The sequence below is a fragment of the Sebastes fasciatus genome, chromosome 17 (genome assembly GCF_043250625.1).
Source record: "Sebastes fasciatus isolate fSebFas1 chromosome 17, fSebFas1.pri, whole genome shotgun sequence".
NCBI lineage: Eukaryota > Metazoa > Chordata > Actinopteri > Perciformes > Sebastidae > Sebastes > Sebastes fasciatus.
This window is the reverse complement of record NC_133811.1, coordinates 18,008,614-18,031,886: the sequence shown is the minus strand read 5'-3', so window position 1 is coordinate 18,031,886 and position 23,273 is coordinate 18,008,614. Positions and strand designations below refer to the sequence as shown.

Below are 23,273 nucleotides of genomic sequence, written 5' to 3'. Positions count from 1 at the left end.
TATACAATTTATAATATTACAATAAGCAAACAGTCCACACTAACTGAACCCAGACCAATCGACCAATCAGGTGAGAGCTCCTCCTGTATGACAGTTGTTTCCGCGCATGCGCAGTAGTCTTTTCTCTTTGGCAGCCACAACAACATACTGAAGCGATCCAGTCAGTCTCGCCCTCCGCCGCTCCGCTCCGCTCTCTCAGCAGCAGCAGCAGCAGCAGCAGCATCACCGTCTCCGCCGGGTCCCGGTGGCAGCAGAGAGAGACAGAGAGGGAGGAGGATGGTTCAGCAGCGGAGAAGCAGCCGGGGATGCGAATGACAGCGATGTAAGATAATGATGATGGCCCTGGATTTACGCAAGTTCCCCTAATGAGCGACTAGTGACCAAGTGAGACGAAGGTGTGAGTAGAAACCGTTGATATTTTGATGTTGTCCTAACGGCTAACAGAACGCGCTAACTGACGGTTTGCTAGCTGCTCTAACGGCTGCTTTGGGGTGTTAACGGTTACCAACGGCTCCGTCACAGTCGCGAGAAAAAAACGTTATAACACCCTCAAAAGGAGAAAGCGTTTGTTTTATATCGACACTCGCTTCTTTCCTGTTGTGTGTTCACACATACACAGACTGACAGTAGTGTTGAACAAAGGAGCTTTAACCGAGAGAGGGGCCGCATGGAACAGAAACATGAACACAGAGAGACAGAGAGAGAGAGAAGTCGGCTGCTTGTTTGTTTTGTGCTCCATTTTCATGCTGACACACTTCTTCAGGGATAACCAACCACACGAGGTCTGACCTCAATATGTAGCTGATTAACGGTGACCTAGCTCATTTTGCTAAAGTGCTGTTGAAGTTAACTTACACTGTATATCTCCCTCTATGCAGCTGACTGACTTTATAGCTCCCACATAAGAAGTTTGATGTCTCTATTGACAACCTGGTTTTACAGAAGCATGCCATGATCCAACCACACTTTGACTGAGGTGTCTGACTTGATGTCTATCAGGTGACTGCACGTTTGTATAACTGTAAAGGCACCACAGTGAGTGGTATTTGTTTTTTAAGGCATGTAATAGTGATAGTAACTGTAGATGTGACTGTTAAAGGTGCTGGCAGGTGGGGCTGAAATGCTTCATGTACCTCAGTAACATCTTCAGTTAAGTCATAGCTGTAGCTTATCATAGCTGGACTGTTAAAATGCATCATAGAGCTGAGATTCAAGATTCAAGATGTTTATTGTCATGCTGGTTATACAGGTACAATCGTGTGAAATGCTTTTTGCTGGGAAGCTCCATTAAAAATAATAACTTATATTACAATTATAAAAGGAAATACTTTGTACAAGGCATATTAAGAACATATACATTAAGAACATATACAGTATAAGATATATGATTGAGGTACTTTTTGTGTGAGAAGGTGTCTTATGAATTATCTATTTAAAAGTCTGATGGCCTGGGGGAAAACTGTTCCTCAGTCTGCTGGTGAGAGTCCTGCGGGTCCTGTATCTTCTACTACATTATACAGTACAATATTAATATCTGGATATGACAGACCCTGGTAGGACAGCGATTAATGATTGTTTTCATTTGATCTGAAAGGATCAGTCAATTAGATGATTGGCAGAAAAAAAGTTAATTGGCAACTATTTAGTGTAATGACTTAATCATTAAAGTCATTTATCAAGCATAACTGCCAAACACTCTCAATTTCCATCTTCTTAAAAGTGCGGATTCATTTGTTTTATAATACTGTCACACTTAATATCTTCATTACGTTTTTAAGGCATTTTTCATCATTTTCTGACATTTTATTGACCAAACATTAAGCATTCAGTCGAGAAAATATTTTTTCTACAATTAACGTAATGGTTAAAGGGACTGTTTGTAAGAATCAGAAATGCTTGTTAACAGTGACACCTGTGGCCGTTGAGTCAACGGAAGTCAGCGTCGGGCTCGAGCTTGTGCTCGCTCTACATAGCCATGAACGAGCATCGCTCAAAACAGTGAGGCGACACACGTCAGCTAAAACCACAATATCACTCTATATTTCACCTGCTTGGCAGTAATGTTAGCTGACCAGACGAAGGTCTCTCCATGAATCACTGCTGAGCCTAGTGTTGGCTTTTCCTGCTTCAGCCTCCCGTCCGCGGCCGGAGGGAACAGGGGAGACACCGGCACCCAGTTGGAGACGATAACGTTTCTCGATTCGTAGCCCCGTCACTTCACAAGACACGGGAAACCTCTGTTGGTCTGGAGGAGCTGCAGCATTTATTTCTGCACAAACGTCCACTGTACATTCACTAGATATTCTCAGAGCTACTAACTCTTCTGCAGTGTGTAGTGTGCGCGCATGCACGTGAGGTGGAGCGAGCTGAGTGAAGGCAAGCAGGCAGGCAGAGGAGCAGAGTACAGCAGAGACTCCGGCCCTGGAGACCAAAGCTACGGTCTCCCCCGCGTCCTCCGACTGCGGCCAACACTGTTTTGCAAGACAGGCTTCACTAGATATAACTTTGCGGTATTGGTGCTTCCGTGTAGTTTGTGTTGGAGTCTTGTCTGAACAGCGTAGCCACACGCGAGCGCGCACATGCGAGCGCACATGGGACACCGACCCGGGTGATTTATACGTGTAAGAAGTTACAAACAGTCCCTTTAAGGTGCTGGCAGGTGGGGTTGAAATGCTTCATGTACCTCAGTAACATCTACAGTTAGTCAAAGCTGTAGCGTATCATAGCTGGACTGTTAAAATGTATCATAGAGCTGAGATACATATCAGTATAATATAAATATCTTGATATGACAGACCCTGGTAGGACAGCAGTTAATGATTGTTTTCATTAGATCTGAAAGGATCAGTCAATTAGATGATTGGCAGAAAAAGTTAATTGGCAACTATTAAGTGTAATGACTTAATCATTAAAGTCATTTATCAAGCATAACTGCCAAGCACTCTCAATTTCCATCTTCTCAAAAGTGCGGATTCGCTGCTTTTTTTATTGTTTGTTTTATTATACTGTCATCTTTATATCTTTAAGTTTTGGGCTGCTGGCATTTTTCACCATTTTCTGACATTTTATTGACCAAACATTAAGCATTCAGTCGAGAAAATAATGTTTCTACAATTAACATAATTGATATTTATAAAGCTAATCTGACAATCTATTTTCCTGATTAATCAAGTAATGGATAAGTCTATAAAATGTCAGAAACACAATTTCCTAGAGCCCAAGGTGAAGTATTCAAATATCTTGTTTGGTTCAACCAACAATTTAAAATGATAAAAACGCTTTTCCTCCAGGCAAACGATTGGTGTTTGTTGCTTGGAAAGTTATTCAATAGTTGCAGATAGATTTTCTGTCGATCGATTTATTGATTAACCATTTCAGCTCTATTCACTTGTGTATAGAAAAGCTCAAAGACAAGAATCAAGATATCATAAATTGAGATATTTCTTGTAAAACAGTGTGATTTCCTGCTGGATTCTCGGGATACTAAGAGTGCTGTCTAGACTTGAGTTCTTGTCGGCAGGAATCATCAGACAAAGATTTCCAGATAATGCTCATATGTTTGGGAAGCTCATGAGTCATTAAGACTTGATTATCACATTACCTAAATTGGGAAATACTGTATGTACTAGAGAGGTCTGTTCTGTGTGGACCTGCTGTACAAGTGTAACGTAATATTAGTCATTTTCAAACTTTCGTAAACCTACCTTTGTTCCTGGCTGGATTTACGGCTAATAGGACGAGTGTCCAGTCAACAAGGAGTGAAACACTTTCTCAGCCTCAACTCCAGCCGACCACAGAATGACGTGTAGGGCTCCAAGAGCTTTCGTAATGGTAGATAATTGAGCTGTCACTGCCAAGTGCAAACCTTGCGTTCCCTGGAATTCAAAGTTCCTCCGTGTACAGACGTCCTGTCCTTATTTAGTATGAGAGAGACTGGCGGAGATACACAGGGGAGTGAAGTGAACTGGAAGTAAACCAGTGTGCACAAAACAGAGAGCGAAGCAGACATACTGACCTAATAACTATAGTACCCCCCCTCACCACCACCACTCCTTCAGATATACACACACACACACACAAGGTCCGGTCTACTGCATGCATCACAGGAGCAGAGCTTAAAAGACTATTATTCGCCAGTGGTTGCAGCTTCTGCGCGGCCCGTATGCCTCCGTCTGTCAGTGTGTGTTTTCCCTGTCTGTGTCCCTGTCTGTCACTGCATAGAAATGGGAGGCAGAGGAGGGGAGGCATCCAGCCACGTTATTCAAATGTTCCAGAGCCCGGCCAGCCAGCGGCCAACTGTAGCCGGGCTAAAAGAGGCTCTTTGTGAGGGCCAGACAGATGGCCATAGAATGAAGACTGTAATGATACCCTCAACGGCCCAATACGCACACACAGAGACACACGCACTCACATACAGAATCCACTCATTACAGGATGTAATGGTGTGTGTGTGTTTGTGTGTTAAAGGCAGGACAAATTGTGTATGTCTTGTTCATATGTATGTGTGTGTGTGAGAGAGCGAAAGAAAGCAGGAGAGGTAGGGAAGACGAGGAAGGAAATGAAGCAGAACACACTGATAAAGATAGTGTTTATGTACAATATGTGACAAGAAAGAGTGTTTGTTTCAGCACACTGTTATTACTCTTTTATTGCATGTTGTATTTTTTTTTTTTGTGATATTAAAAATTCTTGTCATGCCGGAAAAGTAAATTTAGAAATGATAGGAAGATAGGGAAGCACCGATCCAACTTTTTCAGTCCCGATACAGATACCGAGTACCGATCCGATATCAGTCTTTAATTAATAAGCTGTATGCCTCACTGTGTGGAAGTGACTGGGATCATTCTTTTATGTGTAAGGAAACATCAGGCTTGACAAACATTGTTTTCCTAACTGTGTAAAACAAAATGTAAAAAAATAAATACATAGATAGAAATTTACTGAATTATTTTTTTATTAAAATAATAAATCTTACACCAGTAACGGTTGGTATCAGTGCATCCCTATGGGAAGATAATGAAAAGATCACGATAACGTGTGACTCCACAGGAGGTTTATAAGCTGAGAGTAAACTCTGCTGTAGCAGCCATAGCTGTGATTCTTGGGTTTAGCGCCTGAGAGGCAAACTGGTTTTGGCCCAGCATATTAGTGCTGGACGGTTTAACACTCATACTCTCATATCTCCAGTAGTAGACAAGCATGTCAACAGCCTAATGTAAACAAATCTTTTAGAAACGCAGGCTAACTGGACTCGCAGTGGCCAGCTGTGGTAATATTGACCATGCCTTTCATCAACTGACTAACAAATCGATGGCTTGGATATCATTAACCTTCCCCTCTCGCCTGCCCTCTTTATAATTATCTCTCTGTCTTCCTTGCTTCTTTCTTCTGTCTCTCCGTTTCCCCCTCTATTTCCGGTACGATAACATCCTCGCCACAGCACATCAGCTGATCGATGGATGGGCTGATTGATTGATACTTCTTCACTTTCCGACTTCTGTCTTGTTTTTCTCATCTTACCTTCACCAGCATTTTTCCCCCACTCATTCTAATTCTTTCCTCTCCTCACATCCCTCTTTCCACCATCCTTTTTCTCTAATCAATTTTCCCCTCTCTCTCTCTTTTACTTACAGGGCAGGAAAACACTGAACCATGTTGCTCTAAGTTGTGACCTGTGGTGAACGGGGGAGGAGGAAGAGGAGGAGGAGGGAGGCGCAGTAAGGCAGGCCGGCAGGCAGACGGGCATCTGCCACAGCTCCCTTTAGGCGGCCCTTTGCAAGCTTGAAGCCATGGGCAACACAGCCACCAAGTTCCGCAAGGCCATGGTGGGTGGTGATGAAGCCCTGGCCTGGCAGCTGTATGAGGGCAACCCTCAGTTCAGGGACGGCCTGGACCCGAACGCATCGTACGGAGAGCAGTACCAGCACAACACGCCACTGCACTATGTCTGCCGCCACGCCATGACACGTCTGCTCAGGTAAAGAAAAACATTTTTGGTTTCGAATTTGGTTAAGAGTGCCAGAGGTATTGATTGACTTCAACAGTAATTTCTGAGGCTGCGGCTTGTAAGCAGTTATCCAATACAGTTACAAAGGCAGTTATGCAAGTGAGTCATATTAAACTGAATAACAATTAGCAGGATGTCAGCTTTAATAGCCTTCCGAGAGTCACCATTTTCATAATTGTGTTTTTAAGGCAAGACAGAGGACTTTTTGTACAGACGTCCAAAGAGGCCAGTAAACTATGTAAATTATGTTACAGGGTAAAAAATCTCATGGAAAAAAAGTCATGTTGACATGCCAGACACCGGAGAAGTGCATTAGCCATGAGGAACACTGGCAATCAGACACAATTAGACCCACACAGACACTGATTAACAAAACTGCAAACTACAGCCTCAAAATGGAGCAATTACTAAAATGAGCAACTGTGAGAGGCTCAACAAAAAGCACATGGAGTTCATTGTACTCAAACAGCTGTATAATGGTCCTCTGTGGTTCTGGAGGAAGTTTTCTAAAGTCTGAGAAAATAACTTATTGATGTCATCAGGGTTATCTCTCTCTCTTGATTCAGACTTCAAATTTATATCACAAAGCATGCGTTACAAACTTGGGACGTAGAGTTTGAAAGCAATACGATAACGTTTCCTGTCCATGACAGAGTTAGCATGCAGCTTTAGCCATGATGTCTAGCTCTGCTTTTCCTGGCAATGTGTGAAACCCAAAGTGTTTCCGTACTTAACTGTATGTGTAGTGTTTACCATGTTGGATTTAAAATGTGAGGGTGCAGGTCGTATCCACGCGGACCATCCGCCGTTTTCTGCTCTGTCGTATCTGCCGGTTTCTGCTCGCAACGGCCGGCCGACTACGGTTTGTTTTGGTGACGGATACGGAACAGATATGATGTCACGTTACTCAGACTACAGACTACCTTCTAGCTCTGCATACACTCAAATGAAGCAAATATATTGATTCTGTTAGGATGTCTCTACTTCTGCTGTGTAGATTTCGACCATCTCTTATTTGTGAGTCCTCCAACTTAATGAAAGTGCATCTCTAAACCGCTGCAGTGCCACTTTAAAAGAGTGCTAATGAGTTTACTGCATGGTTATTATGCTTTAAGGAGTTTCATTGCATGTATACTTGCTTGAGGCGGTTGTACACGCACACCAGCACATCGTCCCCTGAATAATGTCTTAAGAGAAACAATAAAGAGGGGTCGCCGTGTCTTATACAACCTAAAGGGGGTCAAACTTAAAAAAATATACAGAGAGCAAGACACCAGTGTGTCTTTTTACCCCCTGCAGGGATAATCAGACTGCTGGCCATTACCAAGACAGCTGATTCAGTGACTCAATAGCCGTCCTCACCTCCTCCTCCTCCCCCTCCTCTTCCTCCTTGCACTCTTCCTCTCTCTTGCCCTTTCTTTCCATGATTACAGGGGGGGTCAGAGGAAGCTGTTTGAAAAGGCCAGTCAATTATCTGTGCATCTGCATGTGTGCACACATGCATGTGTTTTTTGAAGGAGGGAAAACTGTGACTCCACAACTGAATCCGTTGGTGAGCTATTTGTGTCCCTTTCCTACTAACCTATAATGGGCCAGAGAGGCGTGCTGAACGCAGCGCTCTGCTCCTGATAAGTATCAGAGGAAGTGCTTCTTTGTTCCAACGGCTCGATTGGACGGAGGCAAGCGGATAGACGACCGAGAAATCTCAGACAAAATAAAGACTCACAGCGGACAAGCGTGGGCTGGTAGATACAGAGTCTGTTTTTCAGATTATTTTTAACATACGCTTCACGTATAATGGCTCTCTTCTAGTTGTCTCCTTGGGTCGGATTGGATAGTAATCCCATGAGATGTGCAAACTGGGAAATCACAAGCAGACCTACTGGAAACTACTGGGTGTAGTTCAGGAAGTGTAACCCTTCCTCCGAAACAACTGGGAACACAGTCTCAGAAATATGTAAATAACAACAGTGACTCAATTGGGAACAATTGATTTCCTGTTTTTTGAAGAAGGCCAAGACATAAAGCAGATGTCAACATACGGCATCTTAATCTCCTGATGAAGGTCCTTGTTGACCGAAACGTTGACTAATAAAGCAGAGAAAAGTGTGTGCGGGAGCAAGTCATTTTAAAAAAAAAAAACATAAGGCATCTTCCCTTTTTATTTTTTGTGTGCGTCTTCAAGTCATAGGACAGGTTTGGTTCCTTTTTTGGTCACATGCTACCAACAAATTCTGAATTTCAGTGTGAATTTTAATGTTTTAACTCTCCTTTGAGGTTTCCTGCCCTCGTCACATTACTGTACGGTCTTGGTGTTTGACAATTGCAGCAAACCGTGACGTCCCCCAGCCTGTTGTTTCTAGTAGACTGATATTAGGGCCATCCATCCTGAACATGGGGCTTTGTGCGTGTGTAGAGGTGGGGGGTGATGGGTTGTAGTTGAGAGGGCAATAATTAGTGATTATTGCTGTGTGGGTGAATTGGCAGTGAGCTGTCATTAGGGGGAGGCTTCAGGGGCTTGTGGCTGACAGGATAAGAAGGTCAAAAGTGGAGGAGCAGAACAGCAGTGGAAGAATAGGCTGAAAGGCTGCACAATAAGGAAACATTCAAACACTAATTCAATAGTGGCTACTGCAGAGAGAGCAGGGAGGGAGAGGTTTTGCAATTTAGTTTTTTATGTGTTCAACCAGTAGACATCCTATTATTTTGTCGCTGAAGTTGCATTAGTGAGAAGGTCTTTTCAACTATTCGTGATGAAAAAGACGCAGGTTTTTCTCTGCAGTTTAACATGCAGCTGCATTCAGATAATGTAGAAAGGGAAAATGGAAGAAAGACAAGGGAAAAGGACATTGTAGAGGAGGAGAAAAAAAAGCAAGTGTAGGGCAGAAAAGGACAGATGGAAGTGGAAACGTGAAAGAAACTTGAAAACGGAAAAACAGAATATAGGTGGAGCCAAATAAAAGAATGAGCTAATCAGTAGATGGAGGTTTTGACAGACAAAGAGCAGAGAATACTATTTACTAGACAGAACTGCAACCACAGCCTGGCTCTCAGAGCAACTGGCACATCCATCACAGACCGTCTCTGTGTGTGTGTGTGTGTGTGTGTGTGTGTGCACCCGCCAGCCAGTATGTCCATTATCTCAGAGATGTTAAACAGAAATAGTCAATATTCTGCCATCTTTCTTCTCCTCCCTCTCTCTACTGCTCTTCCTACCCACCAACACTCATCTCACAATCCATCTCACTACCATACTCTCACTACTCCTTCCTCCACATCTATCTCTCTTAAGCATGCTTCACTCTTCTCTTCCACCTTCCCTTTCACCCTCTGATTTAAGTCTTCCTCTCTTTCCACCTCACTTCTGAACTCCTCTCTTTTGTCCTTCTTCTACTTCGTATAGGTCCTTCCTGTTCAGTAAAGAGGGGAACCCCAACAAGCGCAATGTGCACAACGAGACGTGCCTCCACGTGCTGTGCCAAGGGCCGCAGATCCTGCTGCTGCCGGAGGGAGCGCTGTCGCCTCGACTGGCCCGACCCCAGAGGGACGAGCAGCGTCGCGCCGACTGCCTGCAGGTACAAACACGCAAACACGGAGACAGACTCCCATGAGGATGTGAGAAAAGTGTCTAGACAAGTTGACATACAAATAATGCTGTGTGTGTATTTGTGGGTTCCCTCGTCTGCTTCCAGATGATCCTGAGCTGGACCGGGGCCAGACTGGAGGGGGGCCAGTACGAGAAGGCCAATGTCAACGCCACCGACAATCACCACAGCACCTGTCTGCACTACGCTGCCGCCGCAGGCATGAAGAGCTGCGTGGAGGTGAGGGAAAGTGTGTGGACCACTCTGGAGTCTCAAACTCACATTAGGAGGAGACTTTGTTTTCTGTATGGCAGATCTGTCTGTTCTCTGTGTGATTGGATTTGGTTTTTACAGCCGGTAAAATCTGTAGACAGCGTTCTGCCAGTCAGGAGCATCTGCTCTGTGTTTCATTACTGTCAGATCCAAGCAGTGCTTCCTCCCTTGTTTTTTCAAGATTTTACAGCTTTTGAATTAGGAAGGAAATCCACTTCCTGAATTGAAAGGAAATTGAGCTCAACTCTGATATGGACTGCCTGGGGAAATGTAACCCAGATATCATCCTTTAAGATAAAAAGTTTGAACACATTTTTCTTCTTCTCCTCTTTCCTCTTTTATTCATCTCTTTCATAAACTGTCTGCCCACACCTCAATCTTTCTCCATTTTACTAAACTTCCTTTTGAGTCTTGTTGTATTTGCTCCCTCTCCTCTCCTTTCCTTGTCATTTTTTCTCCATCTTCTTACACATGTCACTGTTTACTTCCCTTTCTTTTATTTTCTTTTCTGTTTTCTGCCATCACATCTTTCTCTCTCGTCCCCTTCCTCCTATTTTCTCTTTGTCTGCTCCACATGCCTCTCGCTTCCTTTGTTCTCTTTTGTTGCAAGTTCCTTCAATTTCTTGTTCCTTTCCATTATCCATTCCTCTCCTTTTCCTCCCATTCCTTTTGTTCTCTCTTTCCTCCCCCTTCTTCCCTCCCTGTAGCTGCTAATCCAGAGCGATGCAGACCTCTTTGTGGAGGATGAGGACAAGTTGACGCCGTGCGACCATGCCGAGCGGCATCACCACACCGAGCTGGCCCTCAGCCTGGAGTCACAGATGGTTTTCTCCTCCTCTTCAGCTCAGCAGTCAAACACAGACGCACATGGTGAAACCAACCTGCTGCAATACAAGGAGGTGAGAGCACAGTTACGAGATCTGGGGGTTTCCTGCTGGCTGGACTGTTAAAATAAATGTGTTATTTTTATGCTGAGACATGTCAGTTTTGCCTTTTTTGAGGTGAGGGACATTCACCTCACAGGGAATGTCCTTACAGTGGTAGCATCTGCCTGGGAAATATTTTCCTGTCTATGTAATTTTTTTCGCGGTTTGATGTGGAATGATTTTTATATGATAATGTAGATGTTTATCAAATTGATTTGTTGGTAATATGATGTAATTTCATCACGCAGACTCTCACATCTTTTACTTTCTTTAGTTTACATCAAGGACCATAATGGACTTAATAGTGTCATCCTTGATATTTCATGGTTTTGTTAGAGTTAAGGCCCAGACACACCAACCGTACATCAAAGAACTGGCGGCGACGAAGGCAGACAATTGAGTCACCTCATGTCGCCTTTGTCCTTTGCCAAAAAGTTGCACTGGAACAAAGCGCAAAGACTACAGCCAGCGACCAACTACCACGTATGTTCTGCGCCAGCGTGAGATGAAATAACTTTTCCTACCAGCAGACAGCAGTCGTCTGTATTCGTCATTCAAAAAGGGGATCCGGAAGAACGAGGACGGCGGATATACAAGCCGTTGTTATGATACGTACATGAAAGCAGCATTTGCTGACCATTTTCACACCACTCTCACTCACCACTTAGCTTCATGGCCATGTCGTTGTGAAAATATCCGTGAGTTGGAGAGATCAGATGAGATGAAGATGAAAAATGAGAAGAGCCTTCTGTGTTTTTCCTCTTGACTTTATTGGCTGAAGCAATTGGCTGCAAAACCTCCGACACGGGGAGACTAGAGCCCATGGTGCGGGACACACCGCAAAAACTAGGCCAACAGACGCTCACCGACGGCCCCAAACTGTCCGATGGCCGACCGTCGGCTTGGTGTGTCAGGGCCTCTAATGTTCCCCTTTCATAATGTCAAATAAACTAAAAACTACAAACGTTCAGGGAGGTTAGTGAAAGGTCATGTGCGCCACGCATCGGCTTGCATTTACAAGGAAATGTGATATAGACACACCAAATATATTCTTTTTCCTTTTTCTGTCTTCATAGGTCACAACTTAAACTGGTTCTTAGTATAATAACACAAGTATACACATACACGTGCACAAATCTGGCTTGCCTCATGTTTCTCAGGATCCTAGTTAAACAGGGCACAGCACAGACTTCCAGCCGTGGATGCTGACAACTGACGGCAGTTTGATCTTCCTTCCTAATGCCAAATCTATGCAAAATACTTAATTTCTCTTTCCCACCAACACCAACCCCTGCTGCCCTACATCCCTGACCTTTTCATTTTTCTTGTATTATCTTTTTCACTTCCTTAAACGTATCTCAATCCGATACTTTCCTTGTTTTTGTTAAATAACTTTCTCTTCTCTCTCTCTCTCTCTCTCTGTCATTTCTTGCCCTCGCCTTCTCTTTCTCACCATCACTTCCTCTCTCTTTCATTTCTACCTCCTCTTCCTGTATGTCTCTCTGTATCTCCCTAACATTTCAGCCTTATGAGGGACTGAAGCTTCAGGACCTGCGCAGGCTGAAGGACATGCTGATCGTAGAGACTGCGGACATGCTGCAAGCCCCCCTCTTCACTGCTGAGGCCCTGCTCCGAGCACATGGTGCGTTGAAGTTGACATTCACGAGACCTTCACAAACCCTCGCAGCACTGTCATTGTGATTGCAATATTCAGAGAGCGTTACATACAGTACATATTCCCTGCCTCTAAATGTGTGTGTAACCTCTCCTTCTCAGACTGGGACAGAGAAAAGCTTCTCGAAGCCTGGATGTCAGACGCTGAGGGCTGCTGCCAGCGCTCAGGCGTGACCATGCCCACCCCACCACCCAGCGGGTACAATGCCTGGGACACCCTACCCTCACCTCGCACCCCAAGGACCCCGCGCTCACCCCTCACACTCACCCTTACCTCCCCGACCGACAGCTGCCTCACACCTGGAGAGGAGGGCCTGGCTTCGGTGAGACAAACCTTGAATAATAGGGATAATAATATTGGACGGCTGTAATATCACAACATGATGGTAAATCTAATACAATCTTAACAAAGGTAGGATTTATTGCAGGTCTGTTATATTGCTTTGCACCTATTGTATTTCTTTTGTCCATTCCCTGTGTATGATTATGAAGACAACACAGCAAAAAGTATTCAATCTATGGATATATAGTCATTTGTGAGGTATCAGTGTGATATCAGTAAGTGTCAGACAACATCTGAATATCACGTGTTTATCTTCTGTGTCCCTGCAGTGTGGAATCTGTCTCTGCTCTATCTCAGTGTTTGAGGATCCAGTCGATATGTCCTGTGGACACGAGTTCTGCAGAGCATGCTGGGAAGGGTAGGGACCTGTGTTTGTGTGCGTAAATATCCCTGCATACTTAAATGTGTTTGAGTGTGTTTTATGTATCAATTGTCCTGTGTGTGTATTTGTGTGTCTCTCAGGTTCCTCAATGTAAAGATTCAGGAGGGTGACGCTCACAATATCTTCTGCCCAGCCTATGAGTGCTACCAGCTGGTGCCGGTTCATGTGATAGAAAGTGTAGTTTCCAGGGAGATGGACCAACGTTATCTACAGTTTGACATCAAGGTAAAAAAAAAACTCATCCATACAGACATTGATGTTCATGTTCTCATTATGGCTCGCCTCAGCTAAAGGTATGCTTTTCATCCAACTGTAATTTTATTTTGTGTGTCTTTGTCTGTTTTCTTGCTTTGTATGCAATTGGCTTTGTTTCTGTTTGTGTCTTTCTTCCTGTTTTTTTTGCATTTCCCGATCATTTCTGCTCTGTACATTCCCTCCTGTCGGTCTGCATTCTCTGCTTCCTCCTCTACCTCTATATGTCCTCTATCATTTATCTGAGTCCTACCTCTCTCTCTCCCCTCTCCTCCCTCCCCATTGCAGGCATTTGTGGAGAACAATCCTGCCATCAGATGGTGTCCTGCAGCACGTTGTGAGCGGGCGGTGCGGCTCACCAGACCGGGCCCCGGGGACAGTGACCCGCACAGTTTCCCCCTGCTGCCCTCCCCGGCCGTCGATTGTGGCAAGGGTCACCTCTTCTGCTGGTACACTTCATGATTTATTGGCTGTATATACATACTTGCGCACTCAACACAGCTGGAGGAAGAGGCCTCTGTGTTGTTGACTTAAAAACGTATGCAGGCAACTATCAGAAACTTCTTCTGTGCCTTTCTATGCCTCCGCGCCGGCGACAGTCGTGGCAGAAGGCATTATGTTTTCGGGTTGTTCGTACATATGTCCGTCAAATTCTCGTGAACGCGATATATATCTCAGGAACGCCTGGAGCGAATTTCTTCAAATTTTGCACTCACGGGTGAACTGATTCGATTTGGTGGTCAAAGGTTAAGGTCACTTTGACCTCACAAAACTAAAACGATAAAATGATAAAGTGATGACATTTCGGACAGACGGATGTAAATTGCAACGTGACTTGTTGGAGGCATACTCCTGTGAGGCGATAATTCTAGTTCCTTCTCATCTCTTTCTGCTTCTCTCTCTTCTAGGAATCGGTGACAAATTGTCATGCTGCTTTAGTCTCAATTCATTATATTTTACTGCACCTAATTCTCTGTTATCACCCTCCCTGTCTGCAGGGAGTGCCTTGGTGAGGCCCATGAGCCATGTGACTGTCAGATGTGGAGGAACTGGCTCCAGAAAGTCACCGAGATGAAGCCTGAGGAGTGTACGTCTGTCTCTGTGTCATTTGTCTGACTGTGTGTTACTGGGGATCATTTTAGCTGCACCTCAGTTAGCTGGCACCACAACAAGGCAGTTAACAGCAGCTGTCAGACAACCTACCAGGATGTGTCTAATATATTTTTATAACATAGCGACAGGTGTCGGGCAATTGAGATCTTGCTCATGTGTGTGTGATTTTTCCACAGTGGCAGGTGTGGGTGAGGCCTATGAGGATGCTGCTAACTGCCTGTGGCTGTTGACCAACTCAAAACCGTGTGCCAACTGCAAGTCTCCCATTCAGAAGAATGAGGGCTGCAACCACATGCAGTGTGCCAAGGTATACACATTAATCTGTGTGTCATCATTTGTGTAGATACTGAGTTCTGGTCACAGACTATTAATAATTTTTACTTTTATTTCTCTCTCTCTCTCTCTGTAGTGCAAGTATGACTTCTGTTGGATCTGTCTGGAGGAGTGGAAGAAGCACAGCTCATCAACAGGAGGCTACTATCGCTGTACTCGCTATGAGGTCATCCAACAGCTAGAGGAGCAGTCCAAGGAGATGACTGTGGAGGTATTAAATCACATACAAGCTCTCACTGATATAAACATGCACACAAAATATATTCATACCCAACATACATATACCTGCTCACATTTCCACCTGCAAGAGCAACCCCATCACTGGTCAGATGATACATCACTGAAGCTCATGTTCATGTGCCCTGGAGCATTTAATGTACTCACATAGGGATGGCACGAGAAACGATACTCGTTTTTCTACAGTAACGTAGGTACCATTAGGGCTCGAGACTAACGGCAGGGGACGCACCGTATTTTTAGTTAATAATTATATGTTTGAAGGAGTTGTTTTCACAGCAATATCAAATAAATAATAGAGAGGGAATTATGACCTGTTTAACTTCCTAACAAAAACCAGTGTGCAAACAGTAATATAGGAGTGTAGGTTTAAGTACATGGGATGTTTTGTTTTACTTTTGGTGTCGACAATCGTGGAATTTCCCTGGTGTTGGTATCAACTACTAAATTCCTGGTATTGTGACATCCCTGTTGCCTCCAAGCCATGTGACTAAAATAGTTTCTTTTTGTTACAGGCGGAAAAGAAGCACAAAAGTTTTCAGGAGCTGGATCGTTTCATGCACTATTATACTCGCTTCAAGAACCATGAACACAGTTATAAGGTAATACATTCTCCACACGTACACACACATTTATAACAAAGCTGAATTTCTAAAAGGCTTCTTGAGACAATCTGCTGATCATTAAATATGTATTCTGTCCTCTCGTCTGCTAGTTGGAGCAGAAACTACTAAAAACAGCTAAAGAGAAGATGGAGCAGCTCAGCAGAGCCTTCATTTGTCGTAAGTCTCTCTTATATCATACAAGGTGTATAGAGTGTTTTAATCACAATTGATTAATCCTATCTGCATTATAAAACTGTCTTGTTTGGTCCAGGTGAAGGCACCCCTCCAGACACGCGGTTCATTGAGGACGGTGTGTGTGAGCTTCTGAAGACGCGACGCGTCCTGAAGTGCTCTTACCCATACGGCTTCTTCCTGCTGCAAGGCAGCACCCAGAAAGAGATATTTGAGCTCATGCAGGTAATCTAATACATATCTGTGACATGAACAAGACTAAGAACTTTAAAGCCTCTCCAGTGATCCTTAAAGGCTTCTGTGTTCATTAGCCCACAGGTTGGCTAAACTGGTTAGGACAAACAAAGTATTGTTAGTGAATTCTGTGGCAATCTGACATTAGGTTTTGTATATCTAATACACAGATTTGTGTTTTGGCCCGATGGTGATGCTAGACGACAGGAGTCAACAAAATCATTCTCATCAGGACCATGAATATTAATACAGATATTCACAGAAATTCCGCCTTTAGTTGTTGAGATGCTGTATTTACTTATTCATTTACTGTATATAATTAATATTTTTTAGACATTTTGCACAAAGCTCTCCTCAACATACCACATTTTATAGTGTTTATAATGTTTCAACATCCCTGTGCAAAAGTTAAAAATCAAGTGCATTGCTTTTGTTTAGCTAATGTTTTGTATTCTCATTACAAATTCCTTAAATAATTTATGTTTGGAAGATAGTTAAAAGGATAGTTTGGGTGTTTTGTGGGGTTGTATGAGGTACTTCACATCCATAGTCAGTGTATTACTTAAAAGTAGATGACGGTCGGCACGTCCCCAGTTTGGAGAACCAGACAGGAGTTACCGCACGAATGCAAAGCAATACAGTGCTGTGGACAGGCCCACCTAAAAAAAATCAATATCAGTTTAAGTGTATGCTATATTTAGAATATATTCACCGCTTTACTTTGCTGTTAGACAGCTATATAGTCTATGTTTCTGAAGGGGAACTGAAGCCGTTATCTATGCTCTCGCCAAAGCAACCAGGCTCCATTGAGAAAAAATTGGATGAAATCCCCTGTGAGGATGTCTTGTCTTAATAGTAGAATTTAAATATGAGTGGCAAATCTTTTTTTTTTTATTTGAATTTCTAGTCTCAGGTGCAGGGGGAAGTGTTGAAACATGTTGGCTTTGTTTCTTCTCAGACGGATCTGGAGATGGTTGTGGAGGATCTGGCCCAGAAGGTCAACCGGCCATACCTGAGGACTCCCTGTCACAAGATAATCAGTGCAGCCCGTCTGGTGCAGCAGAAGAGGCAAGAATTCCTGGCGTCAGTAGCCCGAGGCGTCGCTCCCAACGATTCTCCTGATCCTCCCCGCAGGAAGTAATGACAAACACACTCACAGATGCTTCATCATCACCCCACTGGCAGGGAACACTGAAACTGAAAATGTAATCTATCTGCTTCATGTGTGTCACTGTGAGCAAACGTTGTTGTGTTTGTTTCAGCTACCCTGGAGGATCGTGGGACTGGGAGTACCTTGGCTTTGCCTCCCCTGAGGTAAACTGTCACACCACTGAAACACTAACTTATGTTCTGCTAATTATTTGGTTCATGCCTAGCTAATGCTGTTCCCTAAACCTGCGCTTAGTGACCTACTTCAGTATGAGGTCATCTAAATGCATGACTACCGCTGCAGCTGACTCAGTTTGCTTATGTGTGTTAAGATGGGGAGTCGTCACTCTGTGCTGGGGCCAGGAGAGCAAAGGGAGAGGCAGTCACAGGTAATGCACCATAGCTCCTGGCATTTTGTGCATATGCATGAGCTAAATTCTGTTTTTCTTTGCTGAAGATTGTGAACCTGCTCGCTGCAAAATAAGACCTGCAACACAGCTTTTTAGAGTTGGTTTTGTAGTAACCCAGCTTGAATCACTTTTTGCAGGATTATGCTGACATCCAGTACCGTCGCAGACACAGACCACGGCGCAGAGGAGACATGCTGAGTCTGCACAACCTCAGAAGCAGCAGCAACACACCAGAGACCAGCAGGAGGAGTGACAACATAGGTCTGGCAAAGATTTTACTATAGCCTCATGTAAAGCCCTTTATTACAGAAAGGATTATCCATAAGGCAAAAAGGTGTATATGTTACAGTGTGGGGCATTTTGGAAATTAACTCAATGTTTCACTGTTGTCATTTATTTGCACGTATAGTGCAAAAAACTGGATCCTAATCCAGCTCCATCTTTTACCTCTATTTATAAATTCACCACACCAGACAACCAGCAAATGGGATGTTAAGTTATTGCTCTGTGAATCTGGTCTGGTCGAAGCACACAGAGGCATTGATCACTGGGATCAATTTGTAATGAAGCTTCACAAAGCAGTCCTTATTTTAATGTGATATTTTGTTGTTCCAGAAGGTCCAGAGAGAAACGAGGGCCGCAGAAGAGCACTGGGCTCGCTGGATGAAGACGATCCAAACATCCTGCTGGCCATCCAGCTATCCCTTCAGGAGTCCCGCAGAGAGCAAGGCCTGGAGGGAGGCCTGGAGGGAGGGATGGAGGGCAGAGTGGAGCTGGATCGTGGACTGGACAGAGGACAGGAGAGGAGGCCGGGTCCTTCAGGGGACCTGGGTGACATTGCGTTGCACTCTCTCAACACAGACGGTCCTCCGGGAGCCAGGGGCTCCTGCTTCCCCGCTTCTCTCCTGGATCCCCCTCGCCCCCCTAACAGGACAGACTCCACCTCCCAGCCTCCCATGTCAAACTCCCTCCCCCTCCCTCCACCACCTCCCTCCCTCAGTGCAGAGCTGCTGGAGCTGGGAGACAGCCTTATGAAACTGGGGAACATAACCACTCCTTATGACCTAGACACACACACGCAGGAGCAGCTCTGCTCTCACCACACATACAACCACATTACACTCACTGCTCCCTACGCCATTGAACCTGCTTACAGCGACTGCAGCCATAGACCAGACCAGAATGCACTGACCACTCCATACGTGCTCGACCATATCACCATTACAGATCCCAGTTACTGCCACTCCGGTGGTTATTTGGCTGAGGCCGAACACACTGCCTCCTGTGCACTTGAACGCACCCAAAACCCTGGGCATTCTAGTTCATGTAACCGGGAACACGCAGTCAACCCAAAACCAGACGGCTCCTACAACCCCTGCCCCGAACACAGTAGCTCTTACACTCAGGAGCGTCCTGCTGCCTACGCTCTCGAACGCCCATCCAAATCAGACCTCCAGCCCCCTGCCCAGTTGTGCCTCCCGTCTCCTGAGCTTGAGCCGGAGCTGCTGCTTTCACCGGTGATCCCCCCGGGGGGCCCTTTCACCCCCAGCGACCCTCAGAGTCTGGAGCCTCTGGACCCCACAGCCAGTGCCCAGCTGCTGGACAACATCATGGCCTGGTTTAACAACAACATCAACCCCCAGAACAACCCCCAGAGCCTGGCCCTCATTCCCTCCCCGCCCACCACAGAAACTGACTCCTCCCCCGACACACACACTGAGACTGAGTCCGAGAGCCAGACCTCCAGGGACGTGACCCCCGCCCCTACCTGGCAGCCCCTGGAGGGCGAGCCAGAAGCAGACAGAGGGTCGGCGAGTCCACGTCTAGGTGCTGCGGGCGCGGAGGCCCAGAAGACGTCGAGGCCCAGCACTCTGGATCTGGAAACCAGAGAGGCTGGCGAGGAGGGTGTGGACGCAGGGTGTGTGGCTGACCTGTCGCTGGACGAAGCGCACACACACCCGTGCTCACACTCCCAATGTGGAAACAGTCCCACACACACTGCCCTGGCCACAGAGAGAGACTTAGACCTCATCCTTCAGTTGGAGGGGGACCAATCACCTGAAGAGTGGGAGGAACAAGTACACCTGGTGTGACAGCGACATGCGGAGAGAGAGAAGGTTGAAGTGCAGGAAGAGAGCGAGAGATGAAATAGGAAAGAAAATCAAAGACTGGGAAAGCTAGAAAGGAAAAATACAAGATATAACGGCGATGCCTCAATGAAAGATGTAGGTCTTTGAAGTGTTTACTGTATGTATTATACTGTATCTAGAGAGGACAGAAAACCCTGCGGACTTTGTCCAGTTAAGATGATGTCATACGCAGTTAGATTTTTTTTTAAGTGCTTTTGTCTTTAAAAACAAGACAAACTATTCTTTGAAACAAAAAAAAGCAAAGTACATCAATGGAAAGCTACTGATATCATAACACATAAAATGCTGCACATGTTTTTTGTTTTTTTATTTATTCCCTGTATTTGTCTTCTCAGTTTGTTCAGGGTGAAGTTTTGGTGCTGATCATGCTGAAATCCAAACTTGCCTCACTTTTTATTAACACACCGACCCAACCACGAGCCTCCTGGAGCCAAATATGATGATGATAACTGTAACCATGGAGCTTGTTTAGCGTACTGTACAATCAGAGGGCCTAATTCTGATTTTTGGACCTTCATGCACACTGTGCCTGCTTTGTTAGAGAGCCAACACACTACTGATGTTAACTTTTGGTAGGCTGCAAAGATTGACGATAGACATGTCTGCTCAGTAAACGTCATGCTAGTACAACGTGCTTATCTGGATTTTGTGAGTAATAATTTGTTTGTAATACTCCAATGAGTGATCACAGAAGAGATATTGTCCTCAGCTAAGAGTGTGTAGGAATTCAGAGTCTTGCTCAAAGGGGGGAATTGAACCCCCTATTTTTCCTGCTCACTGCACCATCCTGCTACCAACTCCATAAAATTCTCTGTCTTTATCGGAGATGATCTTTCATTCAAGTGTCAAACATGTTGCTGTATTTTACACCTGCTTTGGCTCAGTTTTTACAACAAAGTGTCAAAAACTCTTTAACACAAAATGCTATAATAATAATTTTGGCCTCAAAATTGACATGAAATACATTATGAAAGCATCTTTCTTACATTAGGTATCACAGCATCATAATATTGTGTATCACTGAATTTTAATCAAATAATTAACAGAAATTCAGTGGATAAAACTAGATCCAGTCATGTTTGACAGAAGAAATAAAAATAAGATATGCTGTGTTACTTTAAATATAGATAACTATGTCTAGGGTCTGACTTTACACTACAGTCAATGTTATATTCTTACATTTTTACCTTTTTGTGTTAAAAGGTAAGAATTTATCAAGTCAGTTTGTCTCTTTTTACATTGAAAACTGAGCCAAAAGCAATCAGACAATGCTGTCATTTAGTTTGTTTCTATCATATCTATTTCTCTGCTGATGGCTAGTACAGTGTGCTGTTGATAGACAAGAGATGAGTTGGGTTTTTACTGTAATTTATCCTTTTTTTAAATTTTATTTTTTCCTTATTATGGAGATGTTTTTTCCCCCAGTTGAGACCAGAGTTGTTGGGTCTGTGTGCCTTTTTGTTTAAATCGTATTTGTTTATTTGTTGGTATTTATTAGTGTCATTACTTTTTAAAACATGCGAAACAAAATTGCTAATGAAAGATAATGGAGAACACACCACTACACTGATGCACATTAGTATTGTTTGTCCTCACGCCCCAGGTTTATCTCATTTTACCTTTTATCCCCCCAGAGAAAAACTGCTTTGAGGCTATGTGAAAGAAATGATTTATTCACTATAATTAACAATCGTTTTTATCTTAAATTTGTTCAAATGTTGCCTTTGATTTTTCTTGAAATGCGATGTAGCACTCTGAATCCTGATTTGTCACGCAGCCTTTCTCCTTTAACGTTATTGCCCAACTGTAATGTTTACAAGAGAATCAAACACTGCCTGTTGTGTTGAGATATGATCTGGTGCTTTTGGGACTGAAATGATAATAATGGAGTGTTTTTAATCATACTTTCATGGCAGGCCAAACTAATTGTTGAAAAATTTCTCCCTGTACTTCACAAAAGGTGCCAGTTATACAGAATGTGATATGCAATCAAAAATGCATCACTTATAATTGATAGTTTGAGTTTTAAGCTTGTTTAAAGTGTGAGGTCTGGTTTAGCTCCGCTGAAGTGACAAACCCCCCTAAAATACCACCTTTCCTCTCCGTATTGAACATTAAACTGTGAAGGTGCCGATGAAGACATTTCATAAAGCCTGCTGAGATGTGAGGGCAGCTGGTGTTGCCCGTAACATTTCAGACATTGTTTCCTGAGGAATGGTTTACTTAACACTTATTTTAGGTTGCATGGTTGCAACAGGATACGCAATGGAAGAGTCCGGGGTCTTTTAATTTGCACAAGCATGCTGTTAATGTGTTGCACTAATCCAGTGCTGTCGGACAAGATGTGGAGGACTGATGAGTGCGGCTTTTATTATTATTATTATTATTATTATTATTATTATTATTATTATTATTATTATTATTATTTCCTTTTTGTTTTCTTGCTTTACATTTGGATTTATGGCGTCAAAGGAATGGTCCTGTACCATTTTGTACTCCATATATAATATTTATATTTTAACGATTCCTCAACCAACCACTTCAAGATTTTAAAAAATAAAATAAAAATGAAATTGCACTCGCATAGATTATACTTGATACATTCCCAGTCGGTCCATAAGAGAGGTTTGATGTGTGGCCAAAACTGTAAATGAAAGTGTCAGTGCAAAGTTTACTCTCAATAAAAACAACTGAAAGTCTGCCGCTATGAGATTTTTTTTTTAAAAGTGCTGCTCTGTGACAGTGATTTCCTAAACTGACTCAACAAACATCTGCAAAAGAAAGAATAATCTGATTACTAGAGCATTGTATACTGTAGATGTATGACTTGTGTATGTATTTTTGTAAGTGCCATCTACAGTCAGTTTCAAAATAACATATTTTGTAAACACAATATTATACAGAAGTATAAATTGTTTAAATATTGTACTGTTGATTGCGAAGACTATTTTCAAGTAAGCTAAAAAAAAAAAGTGATATTCATTGATGATTTCACTCAAAACATCATGCCATGGCTGCAGGCCAGTCCTACTGCCAGTGAAAAGGGAACTGTACAGACTACATTAAATGACTCTTTAGCAGCATCTAGTGCCAGCCAGAGGGAACTACAACAATACCGACAAACTTTTCCTCCCAACTAAAGCCAAATCTAGTGTTGGGATTTCCTACACACATTTCAGACCTACCATCTGAACTCCTACAGTATTTCAGATATACAGAAAGAGTGTGTTTGGTATCCCTGCACAGCATATTACTCTGGGAAATATACATCTCCAGCATAGGCTACAAAATGACTTGGTGGTATGGTGGTCTGTACTGGGACACCTGAATACAAGATCCATAGATATCCATAGATAGGCAATCATTGGAGGGAGGAGAGAGGAGATGGAGGAGGAGCCCAGTTGGTGTT

The 23,273-nt window shown here is 43.7% G+C and overlaps 1 protein-coding gene across 3 annotated transcripts; it reads left to right on the top strand.

Annotated features, from left to right (window-relative positions):
• The first annotated feature begins 131 nt into the window (after positions 1-131).
• LOC141754790 (ankyrin repeat and IBR domain-containing protein 1-like) lies at positions 132-22,563 on the top strand. 3 transcript variants are annotated; one of them, XM_074614079.1, is made up of 21 exons: positions 132-395; positions 5,634-5,977; positions 9,411-9,582; positions 9,700-9,831; positions 10,572-10,763; positions 12,315-12,432; positions 12,567-12,787; positions 13,077-13,165; positions 13,270-13,414; positions 13,730-13,890; positions 14,440-14,528; positions 14,737-14,861; positions 14,964-15,098; positions 15,640-15,726; positions 15,840-15,906; positions 16,001-16,146; positions 17,114-17,292; positions 17,418-17,469; positions 17,637-17,693; positions 17,852-17,975; positions 18,330-22,563. In XM_074614079.1, exons 2-21 carry the CDS (start codon positions 5,790-5,792, stop codon positions 19,805-19,807), a joined length of 3,957 nt encoding a protein of 1,318 aa, XP_074470180.1. In that variant the 5' UTR covers positions 132-395; positions 5,634-5,789; the 3' UTR covers positions 19,808-22,563. The 3 variants fall into 3 exon arrangements, with proteins under 3 accessions (XP_074470180.1, XP_074470182.1, XP_074470179.1); XM_074614078.1 differs by having other exon boundaries at positions 133-395; positions 14,731-14,861; XM_074614081.1 differs by lacking the exon at positions 17,637-17,693 and having other exon boundaries at positions 14,731-14,861.
• Positions 22,564-23,273: the final 710 nt, after the last annotated feature.